The sequence below is a fragment of the Conger conger genome, chromosome 11 (genome assembly GCF_963514075.1).
Source record: "Conger conger chromosome 11, fConCon1.1, whole genome shotgun sequence".
NCBI lineage: Eukaryota > Metazoa > Chordata > Actinopteri > Anguilliformes > Congridae > Conger > Conger conger.
The window spans coordinates 41,272,327-41,289,754 of NC_083770.1; the positions used below are offsets into that span (position 1 = coordinate 41,272,327).

General features: G+C 47.0%; 1 protein-coding gene across 2 annotated transcripts in view; it reads right to left on the reverse strand.

The window, feature by feature from the left end:
• Positions 1-12,092, reverse strand: part of LOC133139867 (transcriptional activator MN1-like) — a 23,008-nt gene extending 10,916 nt beyond the window's left edge. Inside the window, exons 1-2 of one of the 2 annotated variants that reach the window (XM_061259314.1) lie at positions 11,090-12,092; positions 7,213-10,924 (exon numbers count right to left, since the gene is read on the reverse strand). In XM_061259314.1, coding sequence (XP_061115298.1) covers positions 7,213-10,843 — 3,631 coding nt within the window. In that variant the 5' untranslated portion in view covers positions 10,844-10,924; positions 11,090-12,092. Of the gene's footprint in view, positions 1-7,212 lie in introns of both variants that reach the window. The other variant, XM_061259313.1, reaches the window with a different exon arrangement.
• Between the last annotated feature and the right edge of the window lie 5,336 nt (positions 12,093-17,428).

Here is a 17,428-nt window from a genome sequence, read left to right on the forward strand (position 1 = left end):
GTGGAGAAGGGGTGAAGGGTCATCCTTCCCCTGTTCCTGTCGAGGTGTAGTTTGGGGGAGAAGCTCGTAAATCCAGCTCACAGGAGACGCTGCTCTCCCCTGACCTGGGTGTGTGTGATACTGAGCGTCTCTCTGGTGTGCATCCAAACAGTCCCAAAAACATCCCCTGTTCCTCTGAATCTTTCCCGAGTGCCTCTCCCCGGTCTGTCTCTGCACTCTCCTTACGCACCCGCTTGCCACAAAATGTGAGCGGAATGTTTAAAAGGGAGGTGGTGGTGGTGATGGTGGTGATGGTGGTGATGGTGGTGATGGTGGTGGTGATGGTGGTGATGGTGGTGATGGTGCTGATGGTGCTGATGGTGGTGATGGTGGTGGTGGTGGTGATGGTGGTGGTGATGGTGATGGTGGTGACGGTGGTGATGGTGTGATAAGCAAACACCACATTTCAGATCTCCACAAAGCCTGGGGCCCCTCATCGCCCTTTTCATCAGAAGTCACCCTGACACACACCCCACCAGCAGCTGTGAGCGTAACATAGCAACAGTACGGGGCGCTGAGCACACGATTTCACCGCACCCCTGTACCGACGACGGCAGTCCCCCTGGGACCGGCCACACCCGCACGGGCACAACCACAACCGTACGAGACCACTATTCTACAGCATCGTTACCAGACCTGCGTCAAATTCATACGTCATGGTTTTGGATTCAAACACTTTTTCTGCGCATTACTGAACTTGGAGTATTGGAACCTATACGAAATGCTCACAAAAAAGTGCCAAAGCGATTGCGTCATATTTGACCCACATGATTTTCAATCTCTCAGTGTTCACAAGAGAATTCTTTCATTTATCTCGGGCCTACGGGGTATATTCAGGTCGGGGACACGGGGCTTGTAGAGTCCAAACAGAGTCGGTGCCCGAAATGGAGCCCACTGCCCTGTAGGGTTGGGGGAGCAGGACTCAACCCCTCCAGACACAACACGGTTATTCAGGTCCGGGAATGAAAAGTGTGACACACAGCAGCTGAGGAGGTCAGTTCAGTGTTACACTCCCGAGGCGGTTACATAAGAGGAGGCCTTCAGGAAGTGACATCAGCACTTCAGGCCTCCAATCGGGGCTCTCCAAGATGACACATCAGACTCTAACAGCGAAGACACATACAGAAACACGTGTATACACGTGTGTATATGTGGTAATATGGACACACAGTATGTGTGCATGTATACATGTGTATTTGTGGTAATGTAGAGACCACCGAAAGCTGACAGGGCAAGCTACCCGGGAACGGTTGTTTATTTTCCCAACAGCCCTGACATCACTGGCTATTGGCCTAAGTGTCTACCAATCAGAGGCAGTCCATTCACAAGGTCTACCAATCAAAATGCAGCCCATTCAGAGAGTCTACCAATGAAGCGACAGGTCATTCACAGGGCCTACCAATCAAGAGGCAGCAAAGACAGCATCTACAAACGGGTCCTAATAGCAGTACCCAAACTTAGGACCCTATCCCACCTGTCACCCCAGAGGCCATAAAACTCAATTTCCCATAAAACACTCAGTGCAGTCTATAAAGCCGCCAATTAACACACTTCCTCCAGCACAGGCACGGGCCACTTCAGTCCCAGGAGGGAAAATTCATGCCCCCCCCCCCCCCCCCCCCCCTTCCCCGTCTCAACCCAGCTCTTTCCTATGCGACTGCAATGATAATATGGAGAAGAAACAACAAATGAAGAGGTGAAAATACCCCAAAGTTTTTCCCATACACGGTTCATAACTTGTTTGATTGAACAGCAGCAAAAAGTCTCACAATATAAATGCACTTTAAAAAAATGGTGTCTATGTGTGCATATGGATATGTATGCATGCAAGGTTGTACTGGTGTGCGTCTTGTAAAATGCATTACATATACAGTAATAGACAAAAAAAATATTACATATAAAAACTGGTGGATTTCCGTCAGCCTGGATCAGCCAACGTCAGGATAAGATAGCAGATGAAATGAATAGTAATTGTGAAGAAACATTTTCAGGCATTTTACTCTGCATTACATATTCAATGTAGATGTTCCCTGCATCTTTTCTTTTTAAGAATGAAACCGCCTATAAGATTATCAGTGTGAAAAGGGAGTCGTTCATAGTATTCTTTTATTATTAATTATTCATTATTGTTATTATTAAATTGCTCGCTGACCATGCACACTGCTAAATGTAATGCATAAGAAAATTACAATCATTAGGTGAAAGGTTACCATGAGTTATTCTACATAAGCTTTACATTATTCTTATTCTTCTTATTATTATTATTATTAATATTATTTTTATTGTTGTTGTTGCCGTTGTTGTTGTTGTTGTAGAAGTGGTATTCATAATATTATTATTATTGTTCTTCTTCTTGTTTTATCGCAAACAGGTGTAATGGGCCCACTGTAGGCCTATATGAAGACCTAGAGTGAAAACAAAACTGGTTGTAAAGTCGACAGGCCACATAGATTCGGAGATAGAAAAAATTCTAAAGCCCTAGAAGATTGTTGCATATTTAAAAGACGTGGATAAAAAATGTGATGCGTGTTATGTTGCCCTGGTTTCACCCTTCACAAACAAACAAGCTTACAGCTAAAACCCGAGGATAAGGCGTCGTGCGTGTATGCGGCCAAGGGACCGGTAGCCCCTGATACATTCTGCTGAAAAAACGGCCCAACGCCACCAGTCAAGAAAATAACTCGTCCTGTTGTAACAGCAGAAAGCAGGTGTCTACCTGTTTCATAGGCTATTCAAGTCATTTCCACAGAGTGCCTGCAAGGCACACTACGATTAGAGTCGCCTATACTGAAAACACGCATAGGTTATTAGTCAACATGTAGTCTTTTCCTGAAATGAGTTATTACTGTCTGTAAGCAAGACGACAACCCGTGTTTGACTCAGATTCAACCACAATTACGTTCAGTTTAGTAAACCGTCTTCTAATAAAGTCAAGTCACTCAACCCTGACTCCATCATATGGTAGCCTACACTTTTAAGCGGATGGCTCCTCTCGCGTCTTGCAAAACTGATGACTTGATAAATGTAACCGTTTACAGCAGTCAGGAGGCGACGAAACATTTAGGGAAAACCCAAAGACCTTGTTTCACTTTACAAAGGTCTAATTTGACAGAGAAGCCGTTTTTTTTTTAACATGACGTATTTTCCCTTTTTTAGGGGCTGTTCAATCCGTTACCTTTTATAATAAAATATATGGTCGCAATTGCAATTTAGTAAGTTTAGCAATTTTATATTTTAAGCAAACAGAGCTTTCTCGAAACGCATATTGTACTACAAACATATTGAACCTCGGGCTGTAACAAAGTACATTTATTTGTTTTTCGTGTGCGATAAAAATCCATTAATTTAAGGCGTTGCTTTATGCGATGCCCGACCAATACCCTAGTCAGCAGACTAAGGTTCATGAAGAAGAAGTTCATGAAACCGCAACAAGCAGACTTTTTACCCCAGAAAACAATATTACTGCACTATGCAACAGTGCTAACATGGTAAATAAAATGAAGCTAATGAAGACTGAGGCAATGGTTCAAAAGGTTAGACACAGCCTACTGAACCTCCAAAATGTGCTTGGGTGTAGCCTATATGCATATCTTTACAGAATGATTCCGAGGCTGTTTCATAGCGCAAAAACACAAACCTTTTTTATCCGTGCTGTCTGCAGCACTTAAAGCACAACCTGACAGGGGCCGTGATTTGTGCTAACTAGCTATCGATCGCGGCTCGGCGAGCGTCGTTTTTGTTCGGGAAAAAGAGCAAGGAGACGGAGAGGAGTGAAAGAAGGTTGAAAAGGCAGGAAAAAGATTAAAATAAAAAAGAGAGGGATGGGGTTTCCAGGCAGGAGGTGCATCGTTCTGCTGCCGCTGCTTCTCGTTTTTAAAAATTGATCAAATAGAGTTGCGGGCCGCCGCGAAACAAACCCAATTTATGTCCTGGCGTTGGAGAAGCACGACGGAGAATACTGATGGGTTAAACGCTGTCTGCTCTGCATGTTAAACAATGCGGATTCACTCCGGGGTCCAGGCCCTCCCCCTCCCCTCCGTTACCCGCAGTTAAACAGAACAAAGGCACAGTGGCCGCTCAGAAGGGATACCTATTCACCGGCCAGAAACGGATCGGTGGGTCCTCTCCCGCAATGGCGATCAAATTATACCCGTCTCATTCCGTCCCCCTGCCCCGCGCAGTTGGGATGTAACCAACTCAGACACCGGCTTTTGTTGTTGGACTCCAAGATGATAACAACACCGTGCATCTTATATTTCTTATATATTTTTTGTAAGAATAAAATGAAGGCCTATATTGAAAGTGTACAGCGTTCAATTATTATTGTCGTTATTATTTGTGATAAGGCAACGCTTAAAATAGAACAGCTGCTTCAAATATTTTTTACGTAAACTGAAAATATTTTATTTCCGCAGTTGCTGAAATGCACTAGGATACACATAGGTTTCGCATAGGCTTCTATTATTAGGATAATGACGGTTATTATTATTGTTAGTAGTAGTTCATATTAAAGTTAATATTATAACGAGAAATATTATTTCTGTTATTATTATTATTATTATTATTATTATTATTATTATTATTATTATTATTATTATTATCTTCCTTGGCAGCCGCCCAGAAGTACGCGAGTAGTAATAGTAGAGGTAGGCTCGTTGTAGTGATTAATTTTCAATTCTGCTATAAACTCTATTTTCTGGATGTAAAATAAAATAGTTTTTGGGCTTCAGTGAAATAATTGACAATTCCTGAAGTAATATTTTAATAATTACATTCTTCGAGGCGGTTCAGTTATAAGCGAATGATTGGGGAACCCTATCCACAACTGATTTAATTTGTATTAGATATGTGAATCCCTTTGCATAACACACTAAAACAACTGGGGGGAAACAAAGTCGAATGCAGAGCGCGTAACACGCTAATCCAATTTACACAGACGGTCCAATGCGCTGTACGGGTGGCTGTGTTGTAACGACATTACTTAAACTTGCACAATATCAGCGATTTTCCCACGATAGTTTCTCGAAACAATAGCCACATTTTTACATTTTCAGAAATATGAGACATTCACAAGTCTGTTATGTATGTGTGTCCGCCCTTAGCCTAATGCTGTGCGCATTGTACATTCAAAATCGTTTTTGCGGTGGGGGGTTCGCTTCAGAATCAAAAATAAGTCACTTGGTGTGAATTAATTCAAGGCTCCGTGACATTTACTGGGGGAGATCTATAAATCATTATGCGTCTCAACTACTGCCCACCGGACACAACTGGTTTAAAAATGAGCGCGTTTAATAATCCTGGTTTTTAGCCTAATGTAGCCTAATGCAATTGATTTGCTTCGTCATTTATATCCAAGGACATTAAATATATTGTAACTTCAAAATGAATGTTTAATATGCATTTGGGCATAGAGAACATAATTATACCTTAAATAAATGTATTTTAAATAATGTAGGCCCACTAGCCTACTAAGTGCCGTTATAATTTTTACAAAGGATATGTAAATTATGTTCCTTTACAATGATAGTTATTTGGTTTCATAAAAAAGGCAACCGTAAAAAAACAAAAAAAAAATTAAACATTTTGGTCCAATAAAAACCGCCATTATTATTATTATTATTATTATTATTAGTAGTAGTAGTAGTAGTAGTAGTAGCAGTAGCAGTAGTAGTAGTAGTAGTAGTTATTAAGACATAAATAAATGTGCATAAAATAATTGGGGGTATCTATAACGTGTGTCAAATTGAGCAGAAATGTGAGAATGTCTGAGAGCAGAGACACATTCTGCTGAACAAATCGCGTTAGTGTCGGCGCGAGCGCGAGCATGGCTTTCCTGACTCCAATGAGATTATCCAGGCGAGCGCCCACCGCGGCGGCGAATCTGGCCCGATACTCCGCTTAATCGCAACAATTTGATGACTAAAAGGTGCGATTACCTAATTTGTGCAGTCACACCACCACCACCCCCTTACCCAAATCCACCACGACCCGATTTTGGCCTCCCCTATCCCCCCTGAAATCAACCACTTTCCCCAATCAGATTATCCCTCAGTAATAGCAAAAACAAACATTCCGAGAGAGAGCGAGGGAAACCCCGCCGTGAAACGCATCTGTTCTAAAACCCATTAATCTTTCCTGTGTTGTTGTTCACCCTGAAAACCCAGATAAAGAACTACAGGAAATGTTTAGTTTTCCCCCCTTCTAGTCTTTTGAAGTTTTCCCCGCTAATTCCAAGTGGACGTAGCCAACTAACCCATAAAATAGTGCATACTATTTAATGGTTTCACGTACTTTGGAGTGCATTTTGGTTTAAATATCACAAACACAATTCAGTTTAATATTGGTCTCCACCGAATACTTTGTTCAACACCGTTAAGATTGTTGATGGTCTGCTTCCGTTTACTTTCAATTTACAAGTTGTGAATCTGTAGGTACTAAATAATAAGACTTTCAGTTGATCCCTCGAGTTCGACTTCCTACGGACGTTAAACAAGAGGAAGCCGTTAGAAATTTGGCATTGTTTCAGAAGTCTGATAATTCACAAAGATCCAAGTGCTAATCCCTCTGACTGTTTTATCCGTATTCCCAAAACGTACTTATTGTGGCAAGATAAAAGACAAAACCAAGACATTATGCATTATCTTCAATCCGCCGACATAATTTTAATTTCATCAAATTAATTAATTGCATAACTTCATTTTAATTCACAAACCTCCAACCCTTTCTTCAAAACTGTAACGAGATTTGAAGACTTTAATTAAAACCTCGTAAAAAAAGAAGAAACGTGTAAATGGTTGATTAAAATGTAAGACCGAGTTCAAACGGAATCCCGCATCATTGTGGCTGGAAAGACAATCCAAAACCAGCCAGTTAGTGCAAGGTGCACTAACCACTTGGTATGGTAAGCTTTAATGAGAGAACAAGAACATACAGGTGTGTGTGTGTGTGTGTGTGTGTGTATATATATATATATCTGTGTCTCATTTGAGGCTTTCATTTTGTGTTGGGAAGAGTCTTCCCTCGCCCCACCACAGACATAAAAACACAAAACCACAGCCATCATGGGGGCAAACCCCCCCCCCCCCCCCCCACAAAAAACACAAAAACAATCCAGGTGTGAAAACCCATAGATCCCTCAACACACCCACAGCGCCAAAGCGAGCTCAACTTTACCTTCTTTGCCGTTGCTCAGGCTCTTGGTCTTTTCCCAGGGTGCTGCGGTCTTGTCGCTGTCAGGCCCGTCCAGCAGGGCCTTTTCGCCGGGCACGTACCAGGCGGCGTGCTGCTCCGCCATGAGCGTGTCGAGGTCGATGGTGCCCACAGACCCCTGTCCCGCGTCGGGGGGGCTGCAGCCGGCCAGCTCGGCCTCCCCGCCCGCGCCCGGGCATTCCGGCGACCCCTTTTTCCCGCCGGCCTTGGTGGCGAGCGGCTGGTCTTCCGAGATGCTGAACTGCTGCCGCTGAAGCTGGATCTGGGCCTGGAGGATCTCCAGGGGGTGGACCTCGTCAGAGCCCGGGGTGCTGGAGGGGGGGCGCACCTGCTCCAGCCCAGGTGTGCCCGCCCCGCCCCCGCCCCCGCCGCTCCCGTAGCCGTCGGCCGTAGAGGTAGAGAGGTTGCCGATGCCCATTCCCAGCGTGCTCTTCTGCCCGTTGAGCAGGCCGTGGTCGACCCTCGGGAGTTTCGGGGAGCCGGCGAGCAGAGGGCTGCGGCCGGCCTTGGGCCCCCCCGCCGCGCCCCCCCCGCACCCGTGGTCCGAGCTGGAGGACACCTCGTCCTCGTTGCCGTAGTGATGACCCCCCACCTCGTCCGGGAACTCCGTCCTCGGCGAGCTCCCGTCGGACTTGGCGACGCTCTGGATCCCGCTGTCGAGCGACAACATCAGGTCGGGCTGGTCGCCGAGCAACAGGTCGCCCCCGCCTCCCTTCCCCCAGGACGGGGGAGTGAGGGGCTTATCGTGGGGCGTACCCCCGCCCCCTCCCCCCCTCTCCCCCATTCCCGAGGACGGTGTTCCCGCCGCCGGGCTGGGGCTCACCACAGCATTACCGCCGGAGTCAGAGGAAAAAAAAATTCCTGGGCTCACATGTCCGCTGTCTCGTTTTCTCCTCCCCCTCCCTCTCCCGTTCCCATTCCCTGTTGCCGATTTCCCCTCGCTCCCCTGGGGAACGTCCATGCTGTAGTTTGGGGAGAGGGCACTGGATTCCCCCTGGCTTTGTCCCGCAGACTTACCGCCGCCATTCCCGCCCGGAATCTGGCATCCGTTCTGGGAAGCGGAGCCGCCGGAGCCCGGGAAATATTCCGGGCCGGTGCCGCCGATGTTCCCGTTGCTGCCGTCCTGCTCCGAGGCCGGACTCAGCTTGCGCTTGCCCTCGCTCTGGCTCTTCTTGTTGAAGGTCACGTTGAGGTTGGGCGCCCCCAGGCTAGCGATCATGTTCTGGCAGGCCGTGGAGAGGGCGGCGAGGCAGCTCTGTCCGAACACGTTGTCTTTAGCGCTGGTTTTGCTGAAATTCCCGAGAGACAGCGCTCCCAGTTTACTGGAAGAACGCTGGCCCTGGGGGAACTCGGACTGAGCGGCGTAGCTTCCTGGGGAGGTGTTGACCCCTGGGGGGTTTCCGTGGGGGTGTTGAGGAGGCCCCTGCCGGTTTGGGTTGTTCCCCCCTCCGTAGGGAAAAGAGGATTGGGGTGCAGAGAAGTCAGGCGGTCTCCGGTCGGAATTGGCGCTGGGGTGTCCGACCCCCCCGGCTCCAGGGGACTGCATCTGCGACAGACTGCCCAGGTTATTCCCGAACTGCGAGTGCAGGCCAGGGGAGTGCAATGCCTGGACGTGCCCGTCGCCCGGCAACCGCATCCCGGGATCCGGCATTCCCATCCCGTTCACTCCAGCGGCATTCCGGTACATCATTCCCGACGAGCCGTTCTGGGGCGGCAGGCCCATCTCGTCGCCCCCGACCCCCCCGGGACCCCCCATCCTGCGGGGGGCCATCATGTCCCCCGGCCCCGGCTGGTGGGGGGGTCCGGAGAACCAGGCGTTCTCCTGACTCATGTGGGGAGGGTGGTTCTGGGCGTCGAAGCCGGCCACCATCCGCGCCCCGTTCTCCCGCTCGAAGCTGGGCTGAGGAGGGGGCATGTTGACCGCGCCCAGGGCGTCGCCGTGGTGACCCAGCTGCTGCAGGCTGGGGGGGGTGTGGGGCTGCGGCCGCATGCGCTGCTGCTGGCTGCGGGAGGCCATCTGCTTCATCATCAGCGCCGCGTTCTGCCGCTGCTGCAGCGACTGCGCCTCGGGGCCCCCGTGCTGCAGCTGGGGGGGGCCCGGCGGGGGGAACGCGTCCGGCACGGGAGGGGTGAAGTCTGGGTAGGCCGAGGGCGAGAGGTGGCTCTCCATCCCGCCCCCGTTCCAGGCCCCGCAGCCTTCTCCGCCGCCGTGGCCGCTGGGGAAATCGAAGCGGGGCCGCTTGGCCATGCTCAGGTAGGGCGCGTCGAAGTGCTGCAGCCTCTGGTTGGGGGGCTGCGGAGGGGGGGCCGGGGGCCCCTGTTGTGGCGGGGGCTGCAGGCCGAACATGGGGTCTCCGTAGGGGTGCAGGGTCCGGTTCTCCAGACGGTGGATGGGGTACTCAAACTGGTTATGCTGCCCAGGCATCATACCGTCCTGCAGACCAGGGTTCGAGGAGCCCGAATCGGACTGGGGGGGCCGCGGCAAGGACGGGGGGCAAGAGTTCTGCCGCGCCAGCAAGCCGGCCTGCTGCTGTTGCATTATGGGATGTCTCATCCCCGGTTCCATCCCCACGGACATCTTCCTGCCGCCCCCGAACCTCTCGAAGAAGACGCCATGTTGTTGCTGTTGCTGCTGTTGCTGTCCTTTGGAGATTCCCGGCATTCCCGTTGCTCGGGCGATGCCGGGGTTGTTGCCAGGGAAGTTGCCCCCAGTCACCTGCCTTCCTGCCCCGTAGTGAGGGTGCTGCTGGGACTCGGATTCGGAGGGGGAGAAAACGGGAACGTCGAAGTGTCCGGAGGCCGGGGGCTCCCCGGGGTAGCTGCTGTAGTCCAGTCCGTCCACGCTGCTCTGGGGCGGGGGCAGGCGCCGTGGCTCCAACCCGTGGGTCTCCGAGGAGGAGGGGAGGCCGTGGAAGGATGCGGCCCGATTCGGGGACTGGTCCAGGGGCAGGCAGGGGGCGGGGACGCCGTGGCTGCCTCCGGAGGGGGGGGCGTGGTGCTGAAAGTCCGGAATGTTCCCTGCCGACCGCTGCGGCTGCTGAGGAGGAGTGAAGCCGTCGCCCGACTGGCCGGCCTCCGCCAGAGGGTCGAAACCCTCCGTGAAGCCCTGCTGCTGCGGCCCCATGCCGCTTGCGTTATAGCCCAGCATCCGGCCTCCGTGCAGGCAGGACGCCCCAGGGTCCGGCCCGCCCCCGAAAGAGCCTCCAAAGTGCGGGTGGTGCTGATGGTGGGGGTGCGGGTGGTGTCCGTGGGGATGGCCGCTGCCGTGGTGAGGTTGTTGGTTGCCGAAGAAGCCGTGCATCGAAGCCGATTGCTGCTGCTGCTGCTGCGGCTGTGGAGCCGCGTGCATGTCGGCGTGGCCTCGCCCGTGAAAACTGAACGCTTCTCCGTTCATGTTCATGTTGAGCCCCAGCATTGGCGACTCGTTCAGCGAACCGATGCCCGGTTCCACGGCGCCCGCCGGCGGCCCGCCTGCGTGAAAACCGGGGCCCTTGTAGTGGGAACTCATGTTGACTCTCGGCTGGTTTAAATTTCTGTCTCCCGGGCCAGCGTTTCTGCTACTGATCTGAGAACCAAACTGTTCCAGCCCAAACATAGTTCTCCCGCGATCAATCCCGCATGACAGCAAGCTCTCCAAGCTTCACGGCTGTCTAGGGTAAAGTCTTCCTCCTCTTTCCTTCGAATGTTAAAAAAATGGAATAAATGCGGAACGGAAATATTCTCTTAAAATATAAATAAACACTGTTTACCAATATTTGTTTGATAATGACAATAGTATTCCACGATAATATTTGCGGGGAAAGGGTACATTTGAGGCTTAATGGAAGAAAAAAAAACTCACCCCCGAAGTTCACATTTTGCTGAAGGAAACTAAATATTTCTCAGGCGCGTATTCAACCTTTCCACAATGTCGCTGCAAAAACTCACAAAAATATTAAATGAGGAAGGTCCAGCAGCCGTCTCAGAGCTTAGAAACAAAACACAAATATATCCTATGTCGTTTCTGTGTAGACTGAACAGAGAACCAGTCCTTATTCCTTGTGCGTAAAATTAGCCGTGGAACGCCGTGAAACAAATATATCTTGCTTGCATTTGTGATTTGCAAAATATGCCCCTGTCCAATTTCGTATTCCCAAGTATTGTTGCTGACATCCCTTCTTTTCAAAAGTTTAAAAATGCCCAACGACAGTTATAAAAGCGCACAGTGTCGCGGGAATGAGCGTCTAACTTAAATTATCTTTGAAATAAAATATTATTCCAGGTTGTTGTCAAATGTCTATGCACAAGTAATCTCGGGTCTCGGTTAAAGACCCCATTCTGACCCCACAGTTCTACAACTCCAACGAACTGGAACGTGCACGAATTATTAAAAAGGCAGAAAGCTCCACCGCTTTAGCTTGTCGTTCATCCGTTCTATGAAGTCTTAAATTTTCAATTAATTGCGTGTCCTCGTTTCATTTGGACGGTCCATACAACTGACCATGAAATTGGCAGCGAAAATCCGGCTGCCAATAAATAAAGAAATCCGATCTGTCAATAACAAAACCAAGGCTCTCTTTGTGCGTGTCCTCCTGCATCGACAGCTCGCTATCCGCGCTCGGTCACCACGGTGCGGCTTGGCAGCATTGCCTTCTCGGTCCTGATCATTTGCTCTGCGATCATGCGCTTGTGCGAACCTGGTTCCCCTCTCTCACTATTCCACTCTCTCTCTCTCTCGCTCTCTCTCTCTCTCTTACAGTCGTTCCTTCTGCTCCAGACTCCAGCGTAGCCTCTTCCAGCTGGGAGCAATTCGCCGAGAGATCACACTCCGTCTAGCGCTTGGCACTGTGAGATCAGCGCGTCCAGAGAACAGCAACAAGTTTTGCATTTCTGCAATCAATTTCATTCCTCTGATCCTCGCCAATAGCAGGCGCTGGTCCCAGGCGCGGAGGGAGGGACTAGCTCTTAAGGTGGTCCGGGGCCAAACTGTGTTTGAGGCAGAAACGCACATATTTCCAGATTCATCTTAAAAGAAAGTTTCATTCCTTTATTTTTTTTGCATCCAAGCCAAGTGTCTACGAGACCACATCAGGTGTGTGTCTCTTGCTCGATCTGTTGTTTTATATATACAATCTAACTAAATTAAGCCATTTTATTTCAACAGAGAATGTGCCTGAAAACCATTTTATTTATTTTAATGCTTATTGAATTGTTCCGTCCGAAGTTACGTATCGTCAAATGTGAAATATAAGTCGTTTTTAAAAATAAAATAAATAGTAGTTTATGACATAGCATTTGGGCGTTTGTGTATTATTCTCTTTAATTGCCTAAACAAATGAATTCACAATCTGACAGAGAATGGATAGGACAATGGTTTTGGTTAACACGCGGGGAACAATCGCTGCCTGACTTTGTATTGTTAATGCACGTTAAACAATGAATTAGCATTTCCATTCAGATTAATTACCATTAACATAATTCTGTTTACCTTATAAATTAATCATTCACCACCACATTTATCATCTAGTTTATTGACAGGACGAGGAGTAAAAACAACGGGAAAAAGTCGGTTGACTACGACATAATATGTTGTGTGAAAATATTTATTTGTGTTTAATGTATTGGCGACATTGCTAGTCTAAAATTAATTGTGGTTTGCTGAGACCTGAGAATATGTTTTATGTATTTATATTGTTGCTGGGTATATGGTGTTTTTTTTTATTGACAGTACTGATATATTGTATTGTATTGAAATATTGTATTAATGTGATAATTCAGCGGTCGCTGCTTTCACACGGACTGCAACCTATGCAGACTATTAAAATCGCTGAGGCCAATCCTAAAAATATTTAATGATTAAAATTCAAGTCGTTTTATATGAAAATCTCTTAACATGTATTGCAATGTGCAATGTATTTCTGCCGGTAAAAGAATTAACATATAAAATGAAAACCCTGATCTGTTATTAATACATGTCGGTGTGATCCAAGGTGTTCAGCTAACTCTCGCACTGTGTGTGCATTGATGCGCCCGCTGATATTCTAAATTATCCGCACAGTGCCTTTTGCGTAAATTAAGAAAACACATGCATACATCACATTCGCGTTTTATTTCGTTATTTTTAAATGTGAGGATAATGTCATTACATTAACAACAGCATTTGTAAAATGTGGAATAGAAAGCTAAATTGCATTGTCAACCACCTACAACAATTAGCGCAGTGTGTGTATGTGTGTGTGCGCGAGAGAGAGAGAGAGAGAGAGAGAGAGAGAGAGAGAGAGAGAGAGAGAGAGAGAGAGAGAGAGAGAGAGAGAGAGAGAGAGAGACGCTTTAAATAGGAAAGGGGTCGTTTCAACTCTCACGGTGAGTTGCACTTACATCCCCGAAAATCCTCCTTAAAAGATCAATTAGGGTGAAGCGGTAGGCTACCAAGGATTGTGTTTTGAAACCACAATCGATACCTGTTATTTGATACCTGCTTATCGCGCTGTAAAATATTCATCCTCATAATCTCATTTAAAATGGTTAAACTTCTCCGATTTCTACCGCCAAGAAATTAATTTCGATATATGACCCTAACTCAGTGGAAACGCGCAGAGTCAAGCAAAGTCCCAAAAGTATAACAGCCGGCTGATAAGAAAACGCAGAAACAACATTTACAGATAGGGAATTCGGAAATAAAGATTTGATGTTGTGTTTTTGCATACTCTTATCCAATATAGTCCGTTGTCTATTTAGTAGCCTATTGCTTCAAATAGATATAAATGAGATGTCACAAATTAAAAAGCTATTCGTGGTGTAAAACAACGTCGGCCGAGGCCTACTTTTTGGCCGAACCTTAAAATTTGCTGTTTTTTAAATTAAGTTTGTTTCGCGTAACAAACATTGTAAACATCTCATTAAAGTGATATTAAACCGACCTAAAATCAACTCAACCGATGTTCAGTTTAAATCCATCAAGAAAAAAATAATCCACCCGCTATAATACTTTATAACTCTAATGTCTTATCACCACATTCGCCTAAGTGAGAAATTGGAATGACACAGCTACATGGCAGAGTGATTAACAAAAATAGTTTTAATTTCAACAACAAAAAAGGCTACCTACGTGCACAAATAACTTTTCAAGCGGCGAAAGGGGTGACTTATGTAGAGATGGGAATTTTAGGGTGCCCCCCTCCCTCTACAACTCGTCTTTCTCCTGCAAATTTCTGGTCCGTGATTAAATATTGATTTTGTTTAATTTGTTTTCAAGTGGACGATCCGCCCTCGATGACGGCGGAGAGATGTCACGTCTGCCAGAGAAATGGAATTGGACGTGGAAACTGTTACCGGGGAAAGTGACGGGATTGTCGAGACGTTTCTCTCACAGAATCCGTCACGTGTCAACCTATCCTCCCTGCGCGACCGAGGTGCCAAGTTACGAGCTGAGGACCGTACACACATACACACGGGTGCGAGCGAGAGAGAGACACGGGAAGGGAAACTACAAACACGGCCAAAATGTTTAATTGTTTCTCATTGTTTTCGTGCCTGTGAAATTGATATAACACTGCATTCCCCCTCTCTGTTTTTCTCTTAAACAATAACTTCACCAATTGTAGCCTCGCACAGAAACAAAAGACATGGTACCCTATAAATATTTAACTGTGATTCCTTAACAGAATGACAAGTAGCCTCGGAATACATTCAAATAAAAGAGGCAATTGTGCTAAAGTGCATTGGAAATATCGTATGAAATTGTATACCTCAACATCATAATCAAATATAGACATTTGTTAAATCTGCGTTTCTGCGTGACAGGAGATGAAGCCTATATTAACTGTATGTTTGTCGTTCTCTTTAGCATACTTTCGGTGGGGGGAGTCAAATTAACTCAGTCGTGAACAGTCCCCTGCACAGTAAAGCGGTAGGAGTATTTGTGCTACAGCGTTTCTATGAAACATACACAGCGCCACCCAGCGTTCAAGATATAATCAGAGCGCGTGAACACTGCCGTCGGTCAGAGGGTTGCTGAATCGAGCCGACTGAGAAAGTCTGTCGGTTAATTCGGTCTTCCGAGTAAAACAGTCCTCTACACTCCAGAGACACACGCACCACTGTAGTAAATTATCGTAAGAGCATTTAATAAAGTATTATCAATCTCAAATGTTAACTGCCCTTGGGATGAATTGTCCACCGCAAAAGTCATTAATACCCAGAAATCTTCTTTTAGTATTGTCTTTTTTATAAGCTTGCACAAGCAAGATAAAAGCTGATCAAATCAATGACTATTTGTGGTAAAGCTGTTAACTTTTTTATAATTGTGGCATGTATTAAATAGGACAAACTGAGTTTACTAATATATATTTTTTGTGACAAAAAACAATCACATGGTTTGTGAGTAGTATAAACTTTAAACGGCTCTTGTTCTTTTTCTATGCATATTAATATATAAAATGGATGTTCGTATACAGTTGCACATCTTACAAGTGTATACATTATCTTCCCCAATTTAAAAGAATAAAATATTGATACAAACACAAATTAAATAAAAATATGTACACAAAGAAGCAAAAGTCAAAATGGCTTCCCCGTTAGCGCGCCAGCTCATTGAAAGCAGCCCGGTGTTTTTGTTCGAATACGAGGAGCAGCCGTGAGCCAGTCGACATCCATTCACAGGGTCAAAGGTCGGCGGAGCTTTCAGAGCATGTGCAGACGGGTTTCGAATGTCAGCCTCGGTAGCCAGCAGTGCGGTAACTAAACACCACACGGCAGGTCTGATTTGTGCCATAACCAGGTCATTTTACGTTTGTCCTGAGGGCGGGAGTTAAGAGTCCAGAAATGGAGGGAATGTCCAAGGTCGGGTCTGGGGGGGATGGGGCGGGGGGGGGGGGGGGGGGGGGGGGCTGAGCTTGGGGAGCGTATCGCGCCCCACGTGTGCTTTGTGTCTGGGACACTCTGACTGACACTCAGTAGAGATGAGGGATCGGCCGACGCCCACGACAGGTCGGGGGTAATTCTGGCGACGCTGCGCCATGTTGTTTTTTTCTCCTGCTCAAACTCGTCTCACCGGCTCTGTGCAGACAGCCCAATTATGGTGTCACACGTGGAAAAAAACATTCAACTGTACTGTAACGATCAAATACAGTCAATGTCCAAATTCTCACAACTGACAGGCCGCATTATCTCTCCTATTGCAGATGTGTATAATTATATTTTAAACCCAATATTTAGACCCACTTTACTTTTTCCCTTCAACGGTGTTAATCCAAAAAAAGGCAACAAAAAAAGTATGTTGACGCCAAGAGTAGTATGAAGGATTACACTGCGTTAAAAGGCTCGAGTTCTAAGAAAAATATGGTTGAAGCAGTCTTGACAGCCAGGCATAGGTTTGTTGTAGCAGGCAGTGAGATGAACCCTCAGGTGAGGTCAAAGGTCATAAATAGGATACCTGTTCAAAGGGTCTGGCTCTGAACTGCCTTCCTTTGTCCTGAGAGAGAGAAATTATGAGCCGGTTTTGAGGTCTGAAGCCTAGCAACGCTGCTACAGCCGGACAGGGTTGTGTGGGAGTCTGTAACCTAGCAACGCTGCTACAGCAAGACAGGGTTGTGAGGGAGTCTGTAGCCTAGCAACACTGCAACAGACAGACAGGGTTGTGTGGGAGTCTGTAGCCTAGCAACTCTGCTACAGCCGGACAGGGTTGTGTGGGAGTCTGTATCCTAGCAACAATGTTTACCCCACTCTCCCCCTTTAACACTCCTTACACTCATTTTTAAATTTACTGTAGTAATTGAGTAATGTAATGATAGATTTGTCCTCCAAGTTGATAATGCTAATCACCTTTACCAGCTATGTGGCCCGGCTAGACCAGGTTATAAGAAATAATATTTTGAAATTAAAAACAAAATACAGTAAACAAAAAAATTATACTGGTTATGAATGTGTCCCCATTTTCTTATGCTAACACAGATCCAGATATGAACATCTGACACATGCCAATAATGCACTGCATTGCAGTAATAAACACAGTACTTAATGTAATTAATGCAGCAATGCAATGGGGGTAATGCTTATATCATGCTATATATCAGGCAGTTAAGGGATCAGGCCCTGTATATATTCAATCCCTTATCAAGACCTATACACCAACAAGACCCCTCCGTTCTGCCACTTCGTGCCGTCTGGCGCCTCCCCCTCGCCACACCTGCACTTCACGCTC